The 14,265-nt window shown below is 39.7% G+C and overlaps 1 protein-coding gene across 2 annotated transcripts in view; it reads right to left on the reverse strand.

Moving 5' to 3' along the window:
- Positions 1-14,265, reverse strand: part of eml5 (EMAP like 5) — a 72,275-nt gene that overhangs the window by 16,528 nt on the left and 41,482 nt on the right. For both annotated transcript variants that reach the window (XR_011980526.1, XM_072689541.1), the window contains exons 11-27: positions 14,040-14,207; positions 13,456-13,562; positions 13,235-13,353; positions 12,929-13,115; positions 11,361-11,466; positions 10,582-10,675; positions 8,900-9,000; positions 8,446-8,639; positions 8,195-8,306; positions 7,861-7,988; positions 5,003-5,144; positions 3,295-3,447; positions 2,778-2,909; positions 2,180-2,268; positions 1,732-1,908; positions 1,305-1,506; positions 995-1,121 (exon numbers count right to left, since the gene is read on the reverse strand). Coding sequence is in view for 1 of the 2 variants with exons in the window: in XM_072689541.1 (XP_072545642.1) it covers positions 995-1,121; positions 1,305-1,506; positions 1,732-1,908; positions 2,180-2,268; positions 2,778-2,909; positions 3,295-3,447; positions 5,003-5,144; positions 7,861-7,988; positions 8,195-8,306; positions 8,446-8,639; positions 8,900-9,000; positions 10,582-10,675; positions 11,361-11,466; positions 12,929-13,115; positions 13,235-13,353; positions 13,456-13,562; positions 14,040-14,207 (2,338 nt within the window). In the remaining variant the exon portion in view is untranslated. The remainder of the gene's footprint in view (positions 1-994; positions 1,122-1,304; positions 1,507-1,731; positions 1,909-2,179; positions 2,269-2,777; positions 2,910-3,294; positions 3,448-5,002; positions 5,145-7,860; positions 7,989-8,194; positions 8,307-8,445; positions 8,640-8,899; positions 9,001-10,581; positions 10,676-11,360; positions 11,467-12,928; positions 13,116-13,234; positions 13,354-13,455; positions 13,563-14,039; positions 14,208-14,265) is intronic.

Below are 14,265 nucleotides of genomic sequence, written 5' to 3' on the forward strand. Positions count from 1 at the left end.
TTGACAGCAGTGGAGAGTTTTAGTGCATATTAAGCTGTGCAGTGAAATCTCCTCTGTTAAATGACCTACCTACAAAAGCACATTGAAAGCTTTCATTTTTCTGAGAGGTTGCACTGCATGAGTTAATTCATTCGTGAGGAGCTTTCTAAATGTGTAAAGTTCCCTAGTTGTATCTTGACACAGTACAGAGTTTGGCTTTAGGTAAAATGACACCCACATGAGCCCATCTAAACCACAGCAAAACACAAACTATTAGTGGTGTAGGAATGTGAGCTAAACGTGCACTATGAAATTCTGAAGAACAGGAGAATAGCACTGAACACTGATAGGGGAAACACTTCACATTAGCCAAATATATACAAATATAAACAGTCAAAATGGGTATCACAATATTATGTTTTGCAATACTGTGTTTATTCTTAGACACACAAAATTATTTTTAATTAACAGCTTATATGCTAGGATTTGTGTCAGACAGTGGTTCTTTTTTTGTTGTGTTCAAACCCAGCCTGCAAGATAACAGTGATAACAGCAAGGTAACAGTCTTCAGATCCCACTGTTCTGATTGCATTAAAAGGCAACTTTTATAATTTTTTATGTATAATTTTATGTATATGGTGGTGCATTTTTATACTAGTTTTCAGACAGTTTGATTTAAATAAATCTCAATACATTGCCTAGCTTACAGCATTGCAATATAGTGAAATGTAACCCTTGTATTGTGATGTGTATCATATCTCCATACACAGTCCTTGTAAGGTACCGAATAAAAAAGGGGTCCTCTGATGACAATAACTCAGTATTCAGTAACTGCTTAAGCAAACTCCTTAAATGACACCCCTTCCCCTGAACCATCACTGTTTACACTGTTAAAAAGGGAAACCTGATTCCCAAGACAGGGAAGACCTTGGACCAAGTATCAGATATAGAACTGAACTTTAAAAGCAGGCAAATCATTAGGGAGTGGAAGTAAAACATGTCTGTCCAAACATACCTTTCATCTACTGATGGCTCTTTCTGTTGTAAGTGGGGCTTGACCCCTGTCATGGACCGCATGTTGGTGGATAAGGCCTTGATTACATAGTTAATCTCGTTCTCCCGAGTCACATCACTGTCATACCCTGCAAGAAGCAAAAGGACAGGGCAGAGGATGAGAAGACACTTCACTTTAATGCCTGGAACACCTCATTTTAGCTGAAAGAAAAAAAGTAGTCACATGAAGTATGACTATTTTCTCCTAAAAGCTGGCAAGCATATAACCTCAATCAGGTATAAGGCTACATTGAGCTTTCAGTTCCTCTCACCCCCATCATCTTCACTCTGGATGTCGGACTCCTCGCTGTCGCACTGACGCACCTCCCGGCAGCCCTCTGCCTCATGGCTCCAGATCATGAGAGAGGTGTCAGCTCCACCAGCTGATACCAACAGAGAGTCATCGTGCGTCCAGCGCACATTGGTCACATGGGTACTGTGAGCCACGTAGCGCTTAAACTTAGCATACTTTCCCTGGACAAAGACACATGATAGAGCATTTAAAACAATGTGGTAATTAACACATATTTTTGTTAATAATGAAGGTTCATAAACAAAAACTATGAGTCATACACTTACAATCTAGAGTTTCCAAAAATGATGAGCAGAAAAATATGCTCATGCTCTAAATCAGACTCAATTTCCAGCTGTTCATCACATACAGAACTGCATTGTAGTATTAATGAGCATCATTCTTACCTTAACAGGATACCTGAAGAGCTTGACATATCCAAGGTCATCACCTGTTGCCAGCACTTGCCTGTCGTTGCTAAGACACGCAGCAGTTACCTCGGTAACCTCACTGACCACTGGCCAGACGCCCTCACAGGAGCTTCCTAGCACACATGTCCATGTGCTCCACTCAATCTTCTCCACCTGGAAACAAACATATTAGACAGGTACAAACTGAAATGTTTCCACTCTGCTCCAACACAATCAAAAGCTAGTAAGGTAAGTGCCTGTGATAAAGTTCTAGTGGTCTTAAGCGCGTCCCAATTCTTCGCCTCCAAATTTAGACTTGTGCAAATAAAAAGTGGGCCATGTTCTTGCCCTTATAAGTGCCCTTCCTCCTGTTGAAGCCCAGAATAAGGGCAAGTCAACAGTAACTGCGGCAGTGCCATAGAAACATCCTGAGCGGCACCCTCACCTCTGTGGCAGGAATGGTTTGCTTCTTCCCACGAGGGGCCTCAAAAAATAGCTGCTCCTTAGCTGCAGTGTTGACCTGCAAAAGCTTCCCTGATGAGAGAAGATACAACTGTAACAAATGCTTACCATATAATTCCACAATTGTTCAATTTTAATTGTGATTACAATACCAGACTGTCTGACCTCAGGGAAAAGGACAAAATGGGGGCCCACAATATATTGACGTGTATTATCTTTAAGTGTGTGTCTAATTTTTTTCCAGGTAGAGACATCATCTTTAAGCCAGCGTTCAAATGAAGGTGGAGTGGAACTTTTCCAATTAATCAAAATAAAACAGTGTAAGGGTTTAAAAAGCAAGGACATTGGAATATGCAGCAGAGAAAGTAGAATCTTTGGGCAAAAAAAAACTAATATTTCCACCAGTGGAAAAGGTTACATTTTGCAAATGATTTAAAAACAACATTTCTTTAGGTTTATTTTTGTTAAATTACCTCCATCTCTCAATATGAAGATGAAATTAAGACCAAACATCTAAAACACACATTTTCTCCTCTATGTTTATCTGACATTTATCTGTATGTTTTATAGTACTCGCTCACCTCTTTTGTCCCAGTCTAGATGGGTGATGTAGTTCATGGAGCCTTTGCAAACGCCCACCCTCTTGCTGCTCATCACATTGTATATATCCACAAAGCTGTCGCCTGATGCCACTGCCAAATATTTTCCAGAACCTGCGGCAAGCAGACCAATTTACTAGCTCTTTAAACTGCATGCAAAACTTATTCTCATTAACATGCTAATTTATTCCACAAAATATCTTAGCCTAATTGCATTAGCATACAGCATGTGAAAGCCCAAAACAGCGTATACTATCACACTGAACATGTCTATGTCAATTAATTAATGCCACATGCTCTTAAGCTCAAGAGCAGTTATTTAGAAAAGACATGCCTTCATATAAAACTTTTTCACTTTTTTTCATTCCTTATAGTCTGACTGTGCTGGATTTCATTTTCAAATTTCAAACCCAGGCAAGCTCTATTTGCGGCTCAGAATAAATGGAACACTGTCTCAGACGTATCTGGCTTGTGTGCCAGCACCAGGGTGCCAACTAACCTGGAGAGAAACGGATGTCGGAGATGATGTCCTTGCGGTGGTGGAATGACACAAGGTCCTCCAGAGTGTCTGCGTTAACGATGAGAAAGCTGCCATCATTCAAACCCACTGCCAGAGCCTTGCCATCCGGAGAGAAACAGCAGCAGCGGCCACCTGCAGACCCACAATCATACTGTTACATTCATGTGCCTGCACTCCAACCAACATTTTCTGCTGCCGGAACAACTAATCTACCAGAACATTGCTTATGGTTTCAAAGCAAATAAACAAAATGCTGTTAGAGCACAAGGCATAAGCAGGAACCTACTGTTTTATGTAGGGTCAACTGCTCTAATGTGGAATACCTACATGGTGTAGCTCTTCCTTATATAAACAAAAGTCAGTAAAACTTTGGGTTAACAAGATCCAAATCACTTCTAATAAATGTCCCAAAATATTAATTTAAATGTTCTCAATCTAAGATTAGTATAGATCAATCTTCAAACAGGAACCACCCCAAAGAAAAATGTACTCCTAGGCTAATTCACCCTAATTAACACAGAAAATGCACAAACATTCAAATTTAGTGTTTTCAAAATGATTTAAATGAATCTGATGTTAATCTAATTGTAGAGAGTTACAGTTTTTGATCTCCTCGCAATAATTTGATTAAACTGATTTGGTCGATATTGATGCACGGCTGTCTACAGGGCTGCACAAAGATGACTGCCAGGGATTGGAGAACTTTTCATTGCTACAATTTTCTTAAGTGCCTCTGCCTGCAGAAAGTCAATATGCTCTTAGTATTAATTTGCAATTTGCTGAAAGAGATTCGCTCAACTTATATTTTTCAGTTAAAAAAAAGGTCCAATAATTGATAGAGAGCCAACATCACACTCTCTATGAACAAAAACTACATGGAGAGTAGAGCTGCAGAAAGCATCCATAATTAGGCAGTGGGTTACTCAGAATACAGTTTCACTGTTTCTCAAATGCCTTCTATTACACTAATCCTTTAAAAGCCCCTAAAAACACTTTCATACTCTACTAGCAGTGAGCACAGAAACTGGTTACATATAGTATTCAAGGCTTTGTTTTCCCAAGTCATATACTGTCATTTCAGACGATCAATATTTCTATGTATTAATAGTAAGTATGTGACTTTAGGACTTTGAGTCTAGTGTGGATCCCAATTTGCTCCCCTTGGCTTTTACTTTGTTGCCTGCCGAGTTAAAGCTCCCCTTCTGCCGATGCTGGAACAAGAAAAGTCACATTCACAGGGGCCCATAACTAGCAGAGTCTGAAGGTGATGTGCTGCTCTCTGTACGTTCTTTTTACTGTTTTATCAGCTTTGACTTGGGCTATCATTAGTGGGCTGGGTGTATGTAAACTTTGTGGGAGGAAATATAACAAGTAAAGACTGCTGAATAACAGTTTTGGGGTTTGGGCTTTCTTTTGCTGGAGGACACAACAGTGTTTGTTGTTATATAAACAAGAAAGCCTTTGATATAAAAATAAAATGTATACTAAGTGGGTGTTGCCCTAATTGTCTGTTTCTAATCGTAATAGTGGCCAAAACAAGAGAGTAAAACAAATAAATATGCAAATTAATATTAAAATATATCATCATGTAAACAGCCAACCAATCACTGCCAGTTCAGTGAGAATGACCTATGTTTAATCTATGTGACAGCCCTAGCATCAACAAAGAAACATCTTTTTACCTTACCTTTTTTGAGTTTGCGCACAGCAAGCATACAGTGGCTGGGAGACAGATCCCAGATGCGCAGGGTCTTGTCATCACTCACAGTGGCACACAGTGGCAGGTGAGGGTGGGTGGCCAAACCCCACACTTCTCCCTCCATATGACCCTGGATGCCCAAAACAGAACACACACTTCAATGCAGCACGCACTCTGATTAATGGCCTGTGGGTGCACCTGGGGACTCTTTCACTGCAGCACTCGGAGCTCTGTTCCCCAAAAGCTTTGCAGTGTAATGATCACCATTACATGGTAGAGAGAGATTGTCCAAAGCTTAATGCTGACTGTTTTAGGGAATCCAGATCCAGAGCAGCAGTTTGAAGAGTGCTGTGCATCACCCAGGACACCCTGTTTAAACACAGAGGCTAGGAAATAATTCAGTAACAATGCAGTTGAACCAAATTTATATTAATAAGACAGATAAAAGTGTTTATTTTTTTTTTATAACAAAGCAGCTATAAAAGGGATGGCTTAAAAGGTGTAATTCATGAATACCTACAGTACACATGGACAGAATGGACTGAATTCAATTCTGACATTATTTATGCGATAAGCAAAGTCTGTCATTAAGCCACCTCCCCAAAACAACAATCCTTCTTAGGTCTGATCTACCAACTCTTGGAGAGTGGGCTCGACTTAATTACCAAATCCAGGCCCACACAACACCTGCATTCATTTCGAAATTTCTTTTTTTCATTGGAACTGGAACACTTGGTGAAATTCAAGGCTGTCCAGCCATCTGTTGTGCCTAAACCAGCACAAGCTGTCCTGTTTATAATGCACCATTAAGAAAAACCTCTGAAAGGAACTGAATACACAATCAATTAGCTGTACCTTCGCATTCATATATGCTTGTGTTCTACGGTTAAAAAAAAGCCCAAACCTCCTTATTTCCACCACTAACAGCAGTGTGGAATTATTAATTATGGGGCAGCGGTGGCTATGGGGCAGTGGTGGCTCAGCGGTTAGAGCGCCGGGATATCGATAACAGGGTTGTGGGTTCGATTCCCGGGCTCGGCAAGCTGCCACTGTTGGGCCCTTGAGCAAGGCCCTTTACCCTCTCTGCTCCCCGGGCGCTGGAGTTGGCTGCCCACCGCTCTGGGTGTGTGTGTGTACTCACTGCCCCTAACACGTGTGAGTGTGAGTGTGTGTTCACTACCAGATGGGTTAAATGCGGAGGACACATTTCGCTGTACAGTCCACACTGTACAGTGACGAATACGTGCACCTTTATCCTTTATCCTTTATCCTTTAAGATTTAAAGATTTTCTTCTGAAGATCATTCAATGTCTCATTCTTTAAAATTACAATATAATCTTAATTGACAACATTCAGATAATTGATACAAATAGTATCAAAATAAGAAAGGACTGGACTTCCTACCTTTTCTTCTCTTTCAGAAAGAGTGTAAACAAATATACTCCATCATATTAACCTACAGCAACATCTCAAAAAGAAAACTAACACTGCTTTTTCACAGAAAAAGTGAAAACTAACACCGCTTTTTTTCTTTTTTAAGTTTACAATTGGAAACAAGTTCAGCTGATGTCAGATGGTGTACTGGGTTGTAAACAAATTTAGTTCCCAACATCCGTAAATCATAACAGCTGACCTCTTCCACACTACTCTCCTAATGAACTAAATTAACCAAAGACCAAATCAAATCCAAAGACTTCATTGGAGAAAAGTAAAGAATACTGGGCAGATCTAATCTGCCTTTGGTAGATCTGTCACGGAAAATGTCACAGTGTGGATTTTTCTTTTGAATCAGCAGCAAAACAAGTTGTAATATTTAATAACATTATTAAATTGGCCTCATATGATATTGCACATCCTGCAATGTGACTATTGTGCATGCCCACATTGCTCGATGACGATGCTGAAACGACATATTGTGCTGCCCTACTGAAAGTGCTATTTATGCCTTTTCCAGTGCAAGCATAAAAAAATTACTGTGTGTTAGTACCCCTTGATCTAAGGTTATGGAGAAACAAAAATGACAAGACCCACTGGACTATGCTGATGATCAAGGACATGAAATAACAAAGTAAAACATATCCAGTATGATTTCAAGCTAACTGAAATGATAAATCAGTTCAGGGCTTATGCCAATTTTGCGCTGGAAAATGTGAACATGAAAGTCTTTATATGTAACAAAAAATTTAATGTCTATCAGCATCTGTTTTGTATTGTAATAGTGGGCAGCCAATTAATCACTTCTTACAAAATTTATTGAGAGTAAAACTCCCTTTGAGGTTTAATTGAAGGTAAAACTGTTTTCTCACTGTACTGCTTTATGTTATAGCATGAACTCTATTTACATATGATATACAACATACATATGACAGTAAAGCATACGGGTGCACAACACTTACATAATCTTTTTTTTTTGACTGACACAAACGGACACACACCAACATACACAAATCAGTTGCCATAACACTTGAAATCATCTCAGAATTTACAAATTGCAGCCTTAATGACACCGGACACTTGGTGTAAAAAGCCTTAATAAATGTTTATGCAGGTTTACATCAGATCTCATGGAGGATTTGTGTAGGTGTCTGGTTATTGTGATGAATGCTGCCTTTCAGTCTAACTCCACTGCACTCTCATTACCATTCCTAAACTGTAATTAACTGGACATTCAATTTATTTAACTTTTCAATTCATTCACGCATCATAACACCTGACCATTCAAGTATTATACTTTAAACCAATACTGATCAAAGATCAGACCCAGAAACTTTCTTTAAAACGTCCTTAGAAATCCTTCACATCTTATTTATGAAACCTGTGGAAAGAGACAATACAACACTCCTTACCTGGACCAGCAGAGTGATTGGCCCACTTTTGTCCACCTCCAAAATCTCCCCATTCTTCGTTCCTACAAGTATGTGTCCATGACCCAGAGATATGGCACGAATGGAGGGATTGTCCTCTAATAATAATCCTGCACAGGAGACGTGATATGTCCTGATGCATCAGTGACCTTGACTTTGTTCATGAGAAACAATACAGAAAATGTTCCATTGTGGAAATTACAGCTACGAGGTGCTCTAATAAACACACCTCTTCAATGACACAGTGGTAAAAGCTATGACGCTCTTTATGTGATTACATGCTCTGAATCAAGAATGTAAAAGATCAGATGCCTACCTTTGGACCCTGGGGCAAGCACAGATCTCTTTATGGCATATGTCTTGAGGCACCTCTCAAAAGTGTCATCCCACAAAGCAACTATGCCATCTTTTCCACCAGTCACAAAGCCCTAGAGGCAAGAGGAAAATTATTCATTAATGGTTAAACCGCTCATACAAACATGACAGTACCTGCACTTCAATAAATCAAGTTGATCATTTCAAATTTCAATGATTAATATGCAAGTTGCTATTTCTCTCTCTGGGTACCTTCTCCAGGGCATGCATACTGAAGACTGGTCCATCATGGGCTTTGACTGTCTTCACCAGGAACATGTCCCTCCAGATGCAGATGTCTCCAGTGCATGTCCCAGAGAACACCATCTCTTCTGTCCAGCCATACACTGCACACATCATGGTCTCAGTCTTCCCCATGCTGCCCTTCTTCCCTATCAGACCTCCTCCTAGGCAAACACAGAAAGACTTTTTATGCAGGAAAGTAAAATCTGATTTCATCTGATATCAACAGACCCATAGAGTCACTACTTTCCTATTTACAAGTCAGTGGAGCCATACACTGACTTGAGCCTGTTATTGTAAGGTACAAATGCTGCATAATGTTGCTTTAAAGTAAGTTTATACAGGTTTAATAGAGTAACCATTTTGGACCAAATCACATAAATGTATCCTTTTATGCCAACTGGCCAATGGTTCACTATCTTACCTGCTTTATGCCAGAACTTCATATGCTTGACTCCAGCAGTGATAAGCTTGTCAGGCATATACGGATTGATTTTAACAACAAATATTTTGTCCTTGCTCCCCCTGAAAAAACAAATTCATTCAATTTAATTTAAATATATTTACAAAGCTTTTTTGACAACAAATGTTTTACAGAGAGCTTGGTCCGAGTTTCTTTTGAAGAAGTCAAAAGCGACAGTGGCAAAGAGAAGAAGAAACATTGAGAGGAGCCAAGATTCAGTCTGAAACAGCAGGAATGTAAAGATATATCTTAATAATATTAGCCATCTATCTATGGATACACTTGTCAGCTCTAAAAATAAGGCAACGGAGTAAAGCTGCTCTCTGTCATAACAGAACAGTTTAAAAGTTCACGGGAGCCACTGCTTGGCTGTAATTGAGCTGTCTGCTGTGCCATTTTTACTGTCTGACTCGCAGCAGCCTAGGCAGTAGAGAGGATAGAAAGAGAGACACAGGGAGAGTGAGAGAGAGAGAGCCAGCAACGCTGTCCCCTGCTCTACATTAGGCCCTGTCGCAAAGCGGGCAGAGCAGTGAGCAGTGGCTACACTGTCAGGCCCTATTTACTTCCACCCGCCTTACCACCCTCGCTGCCTGCCAGGGTCCTGTGGTGCAGCTCACTCACGTTATCCCTAGCTTCTGAGCGCACAAGCAATGAAACCAACAGTAGCAACAAGAAGGAAAGAAAAGGAATATATCACACGTTAACATCCAGTATAATTAGCACTCTTGCATACAGTTCTTCCAGTGTTTCCTCAAATTTCACTATTAACAGAGTATTTTGCTTGGAATAAACACTGAACATCCAATAGTGTCGATTACTGTGTTAAACATAGGCTGTCATGTGTGTTTTGACCGAAGAATTAAAGGGTCATTTCCCAGGATAAAGGCTCACTCATTCGTCACGTGAAAGAGAAGGCAAGTAAGATAGAGCAGCAAGTTAAGACTGCTGAGCTAATGACCACGCCTGAATGAGACAGACATAAATGGAAGAGCTTGAGTCAGGTTCTTAGAAAAGATGCAGGGAGGAGAGCAATTTACTATCCGACAAACGTCAATCCATTACCAGAATGAAGCAATAAACGGGGCGACAGCAAAAACAACAAATTCAAGTTCCAAATACAGCATCCAAAATAGACTTGCTATGTTACTTTACTTACGCTGTAAAAGCCATTTATCATTATTCTAATGCAAGCCTTTGTCACTGTTACTGAACTCTAAATCCCATTGTGTGTGCATATGCTCACTTAGAAACTGTTACAGTGCATCCAACAATAAAGGTAGCAGTGTGCTTATTTAATAGGCAGAGCACAAGGTAGCAGAAAAACTGTAATTCCACATTTTTTATATGTCAAATGTTAACATGCATGTGGCTTCAACTACACTGGGGAAAGATGATGAGTTGCAAGGGAAAATATATCTCAATGCCAGTAATGTATCACCAGTGAAATGTTGATAAAAGCAAGATAATATTTAGTGTTTAGTAATGTCTAAGCTTAGAGGTATCCTTTGAATTATTGGTCTATTCTAACTAGCTAAGGTTTTTCTTGGGTAATAGCAAAGCACTGTAAGTTGCTCTGGATAAGAGCGTCTGCTAAATGCCATAAATGTAAATGTAAATGTAAATATTAATAACAGGCAACTAACCGGAAAGCTGAAAGCTTTTCTCCCTTCCTCCAGTCCCAGAGAACAATGGTATGATTGTCATCCAGACCCACAGAGGCCAGTCGCTTTCCATCAGCTGAAAACAAGATGCACAGTCAGCATCAGCTGCTAATGAATGCCATAGCAGTGTGACACATTATGTAATCACTGTCTTATTAGCATGTGACCACTGTAACAATAAAAGAAAGACCTCATTAGGAATGCATTATGACAGTACATAAGCAGAGGCATGGAGGAATTTCTATCATCCAGCATTTGGTCATGCATATAAACGGATAGTGTTTAAATAGATAACGGACAGTGTTTAAGAACCAACTGCTTTGATCTTTAAGAAGCAATAGGGTTAGTTCAACACACAGATCGCAGGTCACGCCCAGAACAGGTACTGTGAGTGTGTCTGTTGCTATTTCCAGCAAGCAGACAGACAGGCAACAGACAGAGAGCTCACACTCTAACAGGATTGCTGAGGGTGTCAATATTAAATTAGCTCTGCTATCCACAGTTAAGAATTCCATTTCAGAGCAAAACAGTCACAGAACGTGAATTATATTCCTTTTGATGAAATTAAAACATGTCTGTTTGTTCTGTACAATTATCCTGATTTAAATATACTATGCAAAATATATTTAAATAATATTTTAAATATAAACATTAAATGTTTACTGATTTTAGACCTAAAATAGCAAAAATCAGTCCAAGGTTATAAACCTTGGTTACAGGTGATGTGTACTGAAACTAGACACTGTGGACTGGCACATTACCTGAAAAGTCAAGAGTGCACACTCCAAACTGATGAAATCCTTTGAGAACTGACAGAGGTTTCAAAAATTCTGTTTCCCAGACGTGTATAGCAGAGTCTCGTCCCACCTGTAAAAACAAATACACAGGTATGAATCTCAAAGCTTTTAGAAATAAATGCACACTTTGACCAGAACTGAGAGGCCAGGTTAACATGTGGACATAGCATTTCAGATGTAGGAATTTACCCAGTTCAGCAGCAGCAACAGCTATGTTAGAATGTTATCAGTAACTAACACTAGATCTTTGTAATCTGCTGTTCCTCTGCCATATCCTTTAACAGCTCAGTCATATCTGCACCTTATTTGAAGCACATGAGATGCTAGCTGCCACTCATCTGTGATAAAATCTACCTTGACATAAGATTCTGTGGTAATGGTCGTCCACGCATCACGTTACAGCTATCCTGCCAGTATTCTTCAATGATTCCATGACTTTGGAACATAGCGTGAAAGCACTTTTTCTAAGCTTGTATTCAGACTGATTACTGATGCAAATCCTTGGCAATAAAAGTTGTAATGGAGTTGTGAGATATTTGCTGCACTCTTTCTGATTTGGGTGGACGTTTTGGCATTGTTTGCTCTATGGTCCCACAGACAAGGTGCTTCCATACACTAGCTTATAATGCAGAGGGTGCCTCACTCATCCTTCTAGTGCCTCTGTTATGTGTACACCACAGATTGTCTGATGCTGCACTTCCGAGCTTCCCCTTTCCATGTCAGCATCAAGATGCATCTAAGAATAAAATTTCCCCCCCACCCTTTGACACAAGACTATCAATATATCCAGACTTTTTTTAATGGGGTGAAGATTCTGCTACTGTGCTGAATTTCTAAAGGAGATGGATCCTGATGGAAACAAAATTCTAAAATTAGGAGCCAGACATTGGTCTCTATAGAACTTGGCTACAAAACGGATGGAATATTTGATTTTTAAGTGTTGATTAAAAGTTACATAATAAAACTTTAATCCCTAATAATAACTGTTCAAATGCTATATGGTGTAGGGGGAAAATCAGCTTTAAACATTTTTTCTTTTTCCATCCCATTTCCCCTTTCTCATTCCACCCTCACCACCCACCTCTACTTCCTCTACTTCCCCAGAGTTGATCTCTGTTTGTTGTTGTTTTGGCTTAAGTAAAGCCTTGAACCTAAAGCTTGGCGATAAGGTAAAAATTACATGCATGGTATTTAAAGACATTTTCACGATATACTACTCTTATTGTGATATTTTTTCATGAAGATAAAATTCACCAATAGCTGCAGATTTAACAACTAACAACTGATATCTAAATACTCACACAAAATGCTTTTTATGCTTTTTTTCTACTCCATACAATTAAACAGGACAGCGTTCTGTAAGCCCTAATGATATTGACAATATACTCAGAAAAGCATAATGTGTATTATGGTAACAAAAATATTGTATATGAAATATTAGATTTGATAGTGAACAGTGGCCATATTGCTTCTTGTTACATAGTTTCAGGGCTAAAGCAAAACATTTGAGATGAGGCAGAGTGTTAGCGTACTTGGCCTGTAGCTACATAGTCCTTGAGGGGGTGAATGGCCAGACAAAGGATGTCGTCGTCGTGGCCCAGGTAGAAGCGCTGTGTGTTCTGCTGTCTGTTATATACCACTCCCACTGCGGCCACATGGTACACAATCTCCCCGGTCTGGGTGTAGAACAAGTTACTTCTGCAGTCGTAGCCTCGGTAACTGAAACACCAGCCAAGCAAAACTGTGAAACCATCATCAGCTCAGGTACATTTTTGTTTTTTTGAATAGAGAAGCAAGCGAGGCAGTGATGGTGTGAAAATGGGTGTGGTGGAGCTTACCCGTGTATAAAGTGCAGTCTTGCTCCACTGGCTGGAGCTCTTTCCCTCTTCTTCATAGCTGCAGCTCGATGCTTCTCTTTGTACTGCTCTTTAAGCTGAGGTAGATCTTCTTTGTAAACCTACACAGAAGCACAACAGGGTTAGAAATCCCATCACACAAAATATAGAGGTAACTAAAAACCAGAACACTGTGATAGGGGGACAACGATGGCTTTACAGACCTGTCGTCGGTAAGTATGCTGTGTTTCCTGCTCAATCTCTGAGTCCATCTCAGGCACATCTGATTGGTCAGAATCCGACTCCTCGCTGTTCGAATCAGCCAACATCTCTATGAGATTAGTAGAGGAAGGTAAAAACTGCTGTAAACCTGAAAACTGTGAATATTTGGCAATCCAGAAGAAGATAAAAGAGTATAAAAGCTATGTAAATCAACAAGCTGGCAACTCTGAAACTGCTTGTTGGATAAGACAGCCAGAACAAACTGTACATCTTTCTTAACTGAATACTGCTCCACTCCTCAGCAGCACCATCAGTCAAACTCACAATGAAAAATGCTGAGCGCTGGTAAACAGCACTGCCAAGATGAGTTGTGAAAGAGCCATTATGAAAATTAACTGCTGTGCGAAATACTGCACTGTAAAATGTGCAAAAAAAGTCTCTGGAGACTTTCTTATAATGTACAAGCATCTGCAACGTAATAAGTGATCACATTAAACCATTTAAACCTTTAACCATAAGTAATGAAATGGAACGTTTAGTTACTACACTATTTACCATCTATAATTGCTTAACTATTGAACTGTACCTTGTGGGGCTATATGGAGAGTTTCTTTCGACTTCCTTTCAGGTACAAATTTCCACTGGAAAACAGAGTGGTCAGCTCCACCGATACTTATTACCCATTGATAATCATGTGACCACCTTACATTGGTTATGTGAGCAGAGTGCCCCAAGTATTTTTTGAATTTTGCACCTAAGACAAAGCAACAAAACATATTTAGTCACAACAAAAGAAAGAGCACCAAAAAGTC

The sequence above is a fragment of the Salminus brasiliensis genome, chromosome 10 (genome assembly GCF_030463535.1).
Source record: "Salminus brasiliensis chromosome 10, fSalBra1.hap2, whole genome shotgun sequence".
Classification (NCBI taxonomy): Eukaryota; Metazoa; Chordata; class Actinopteri; order Characiformes; family Bryconidae; genus Salminus; species Salminus brasiliensis.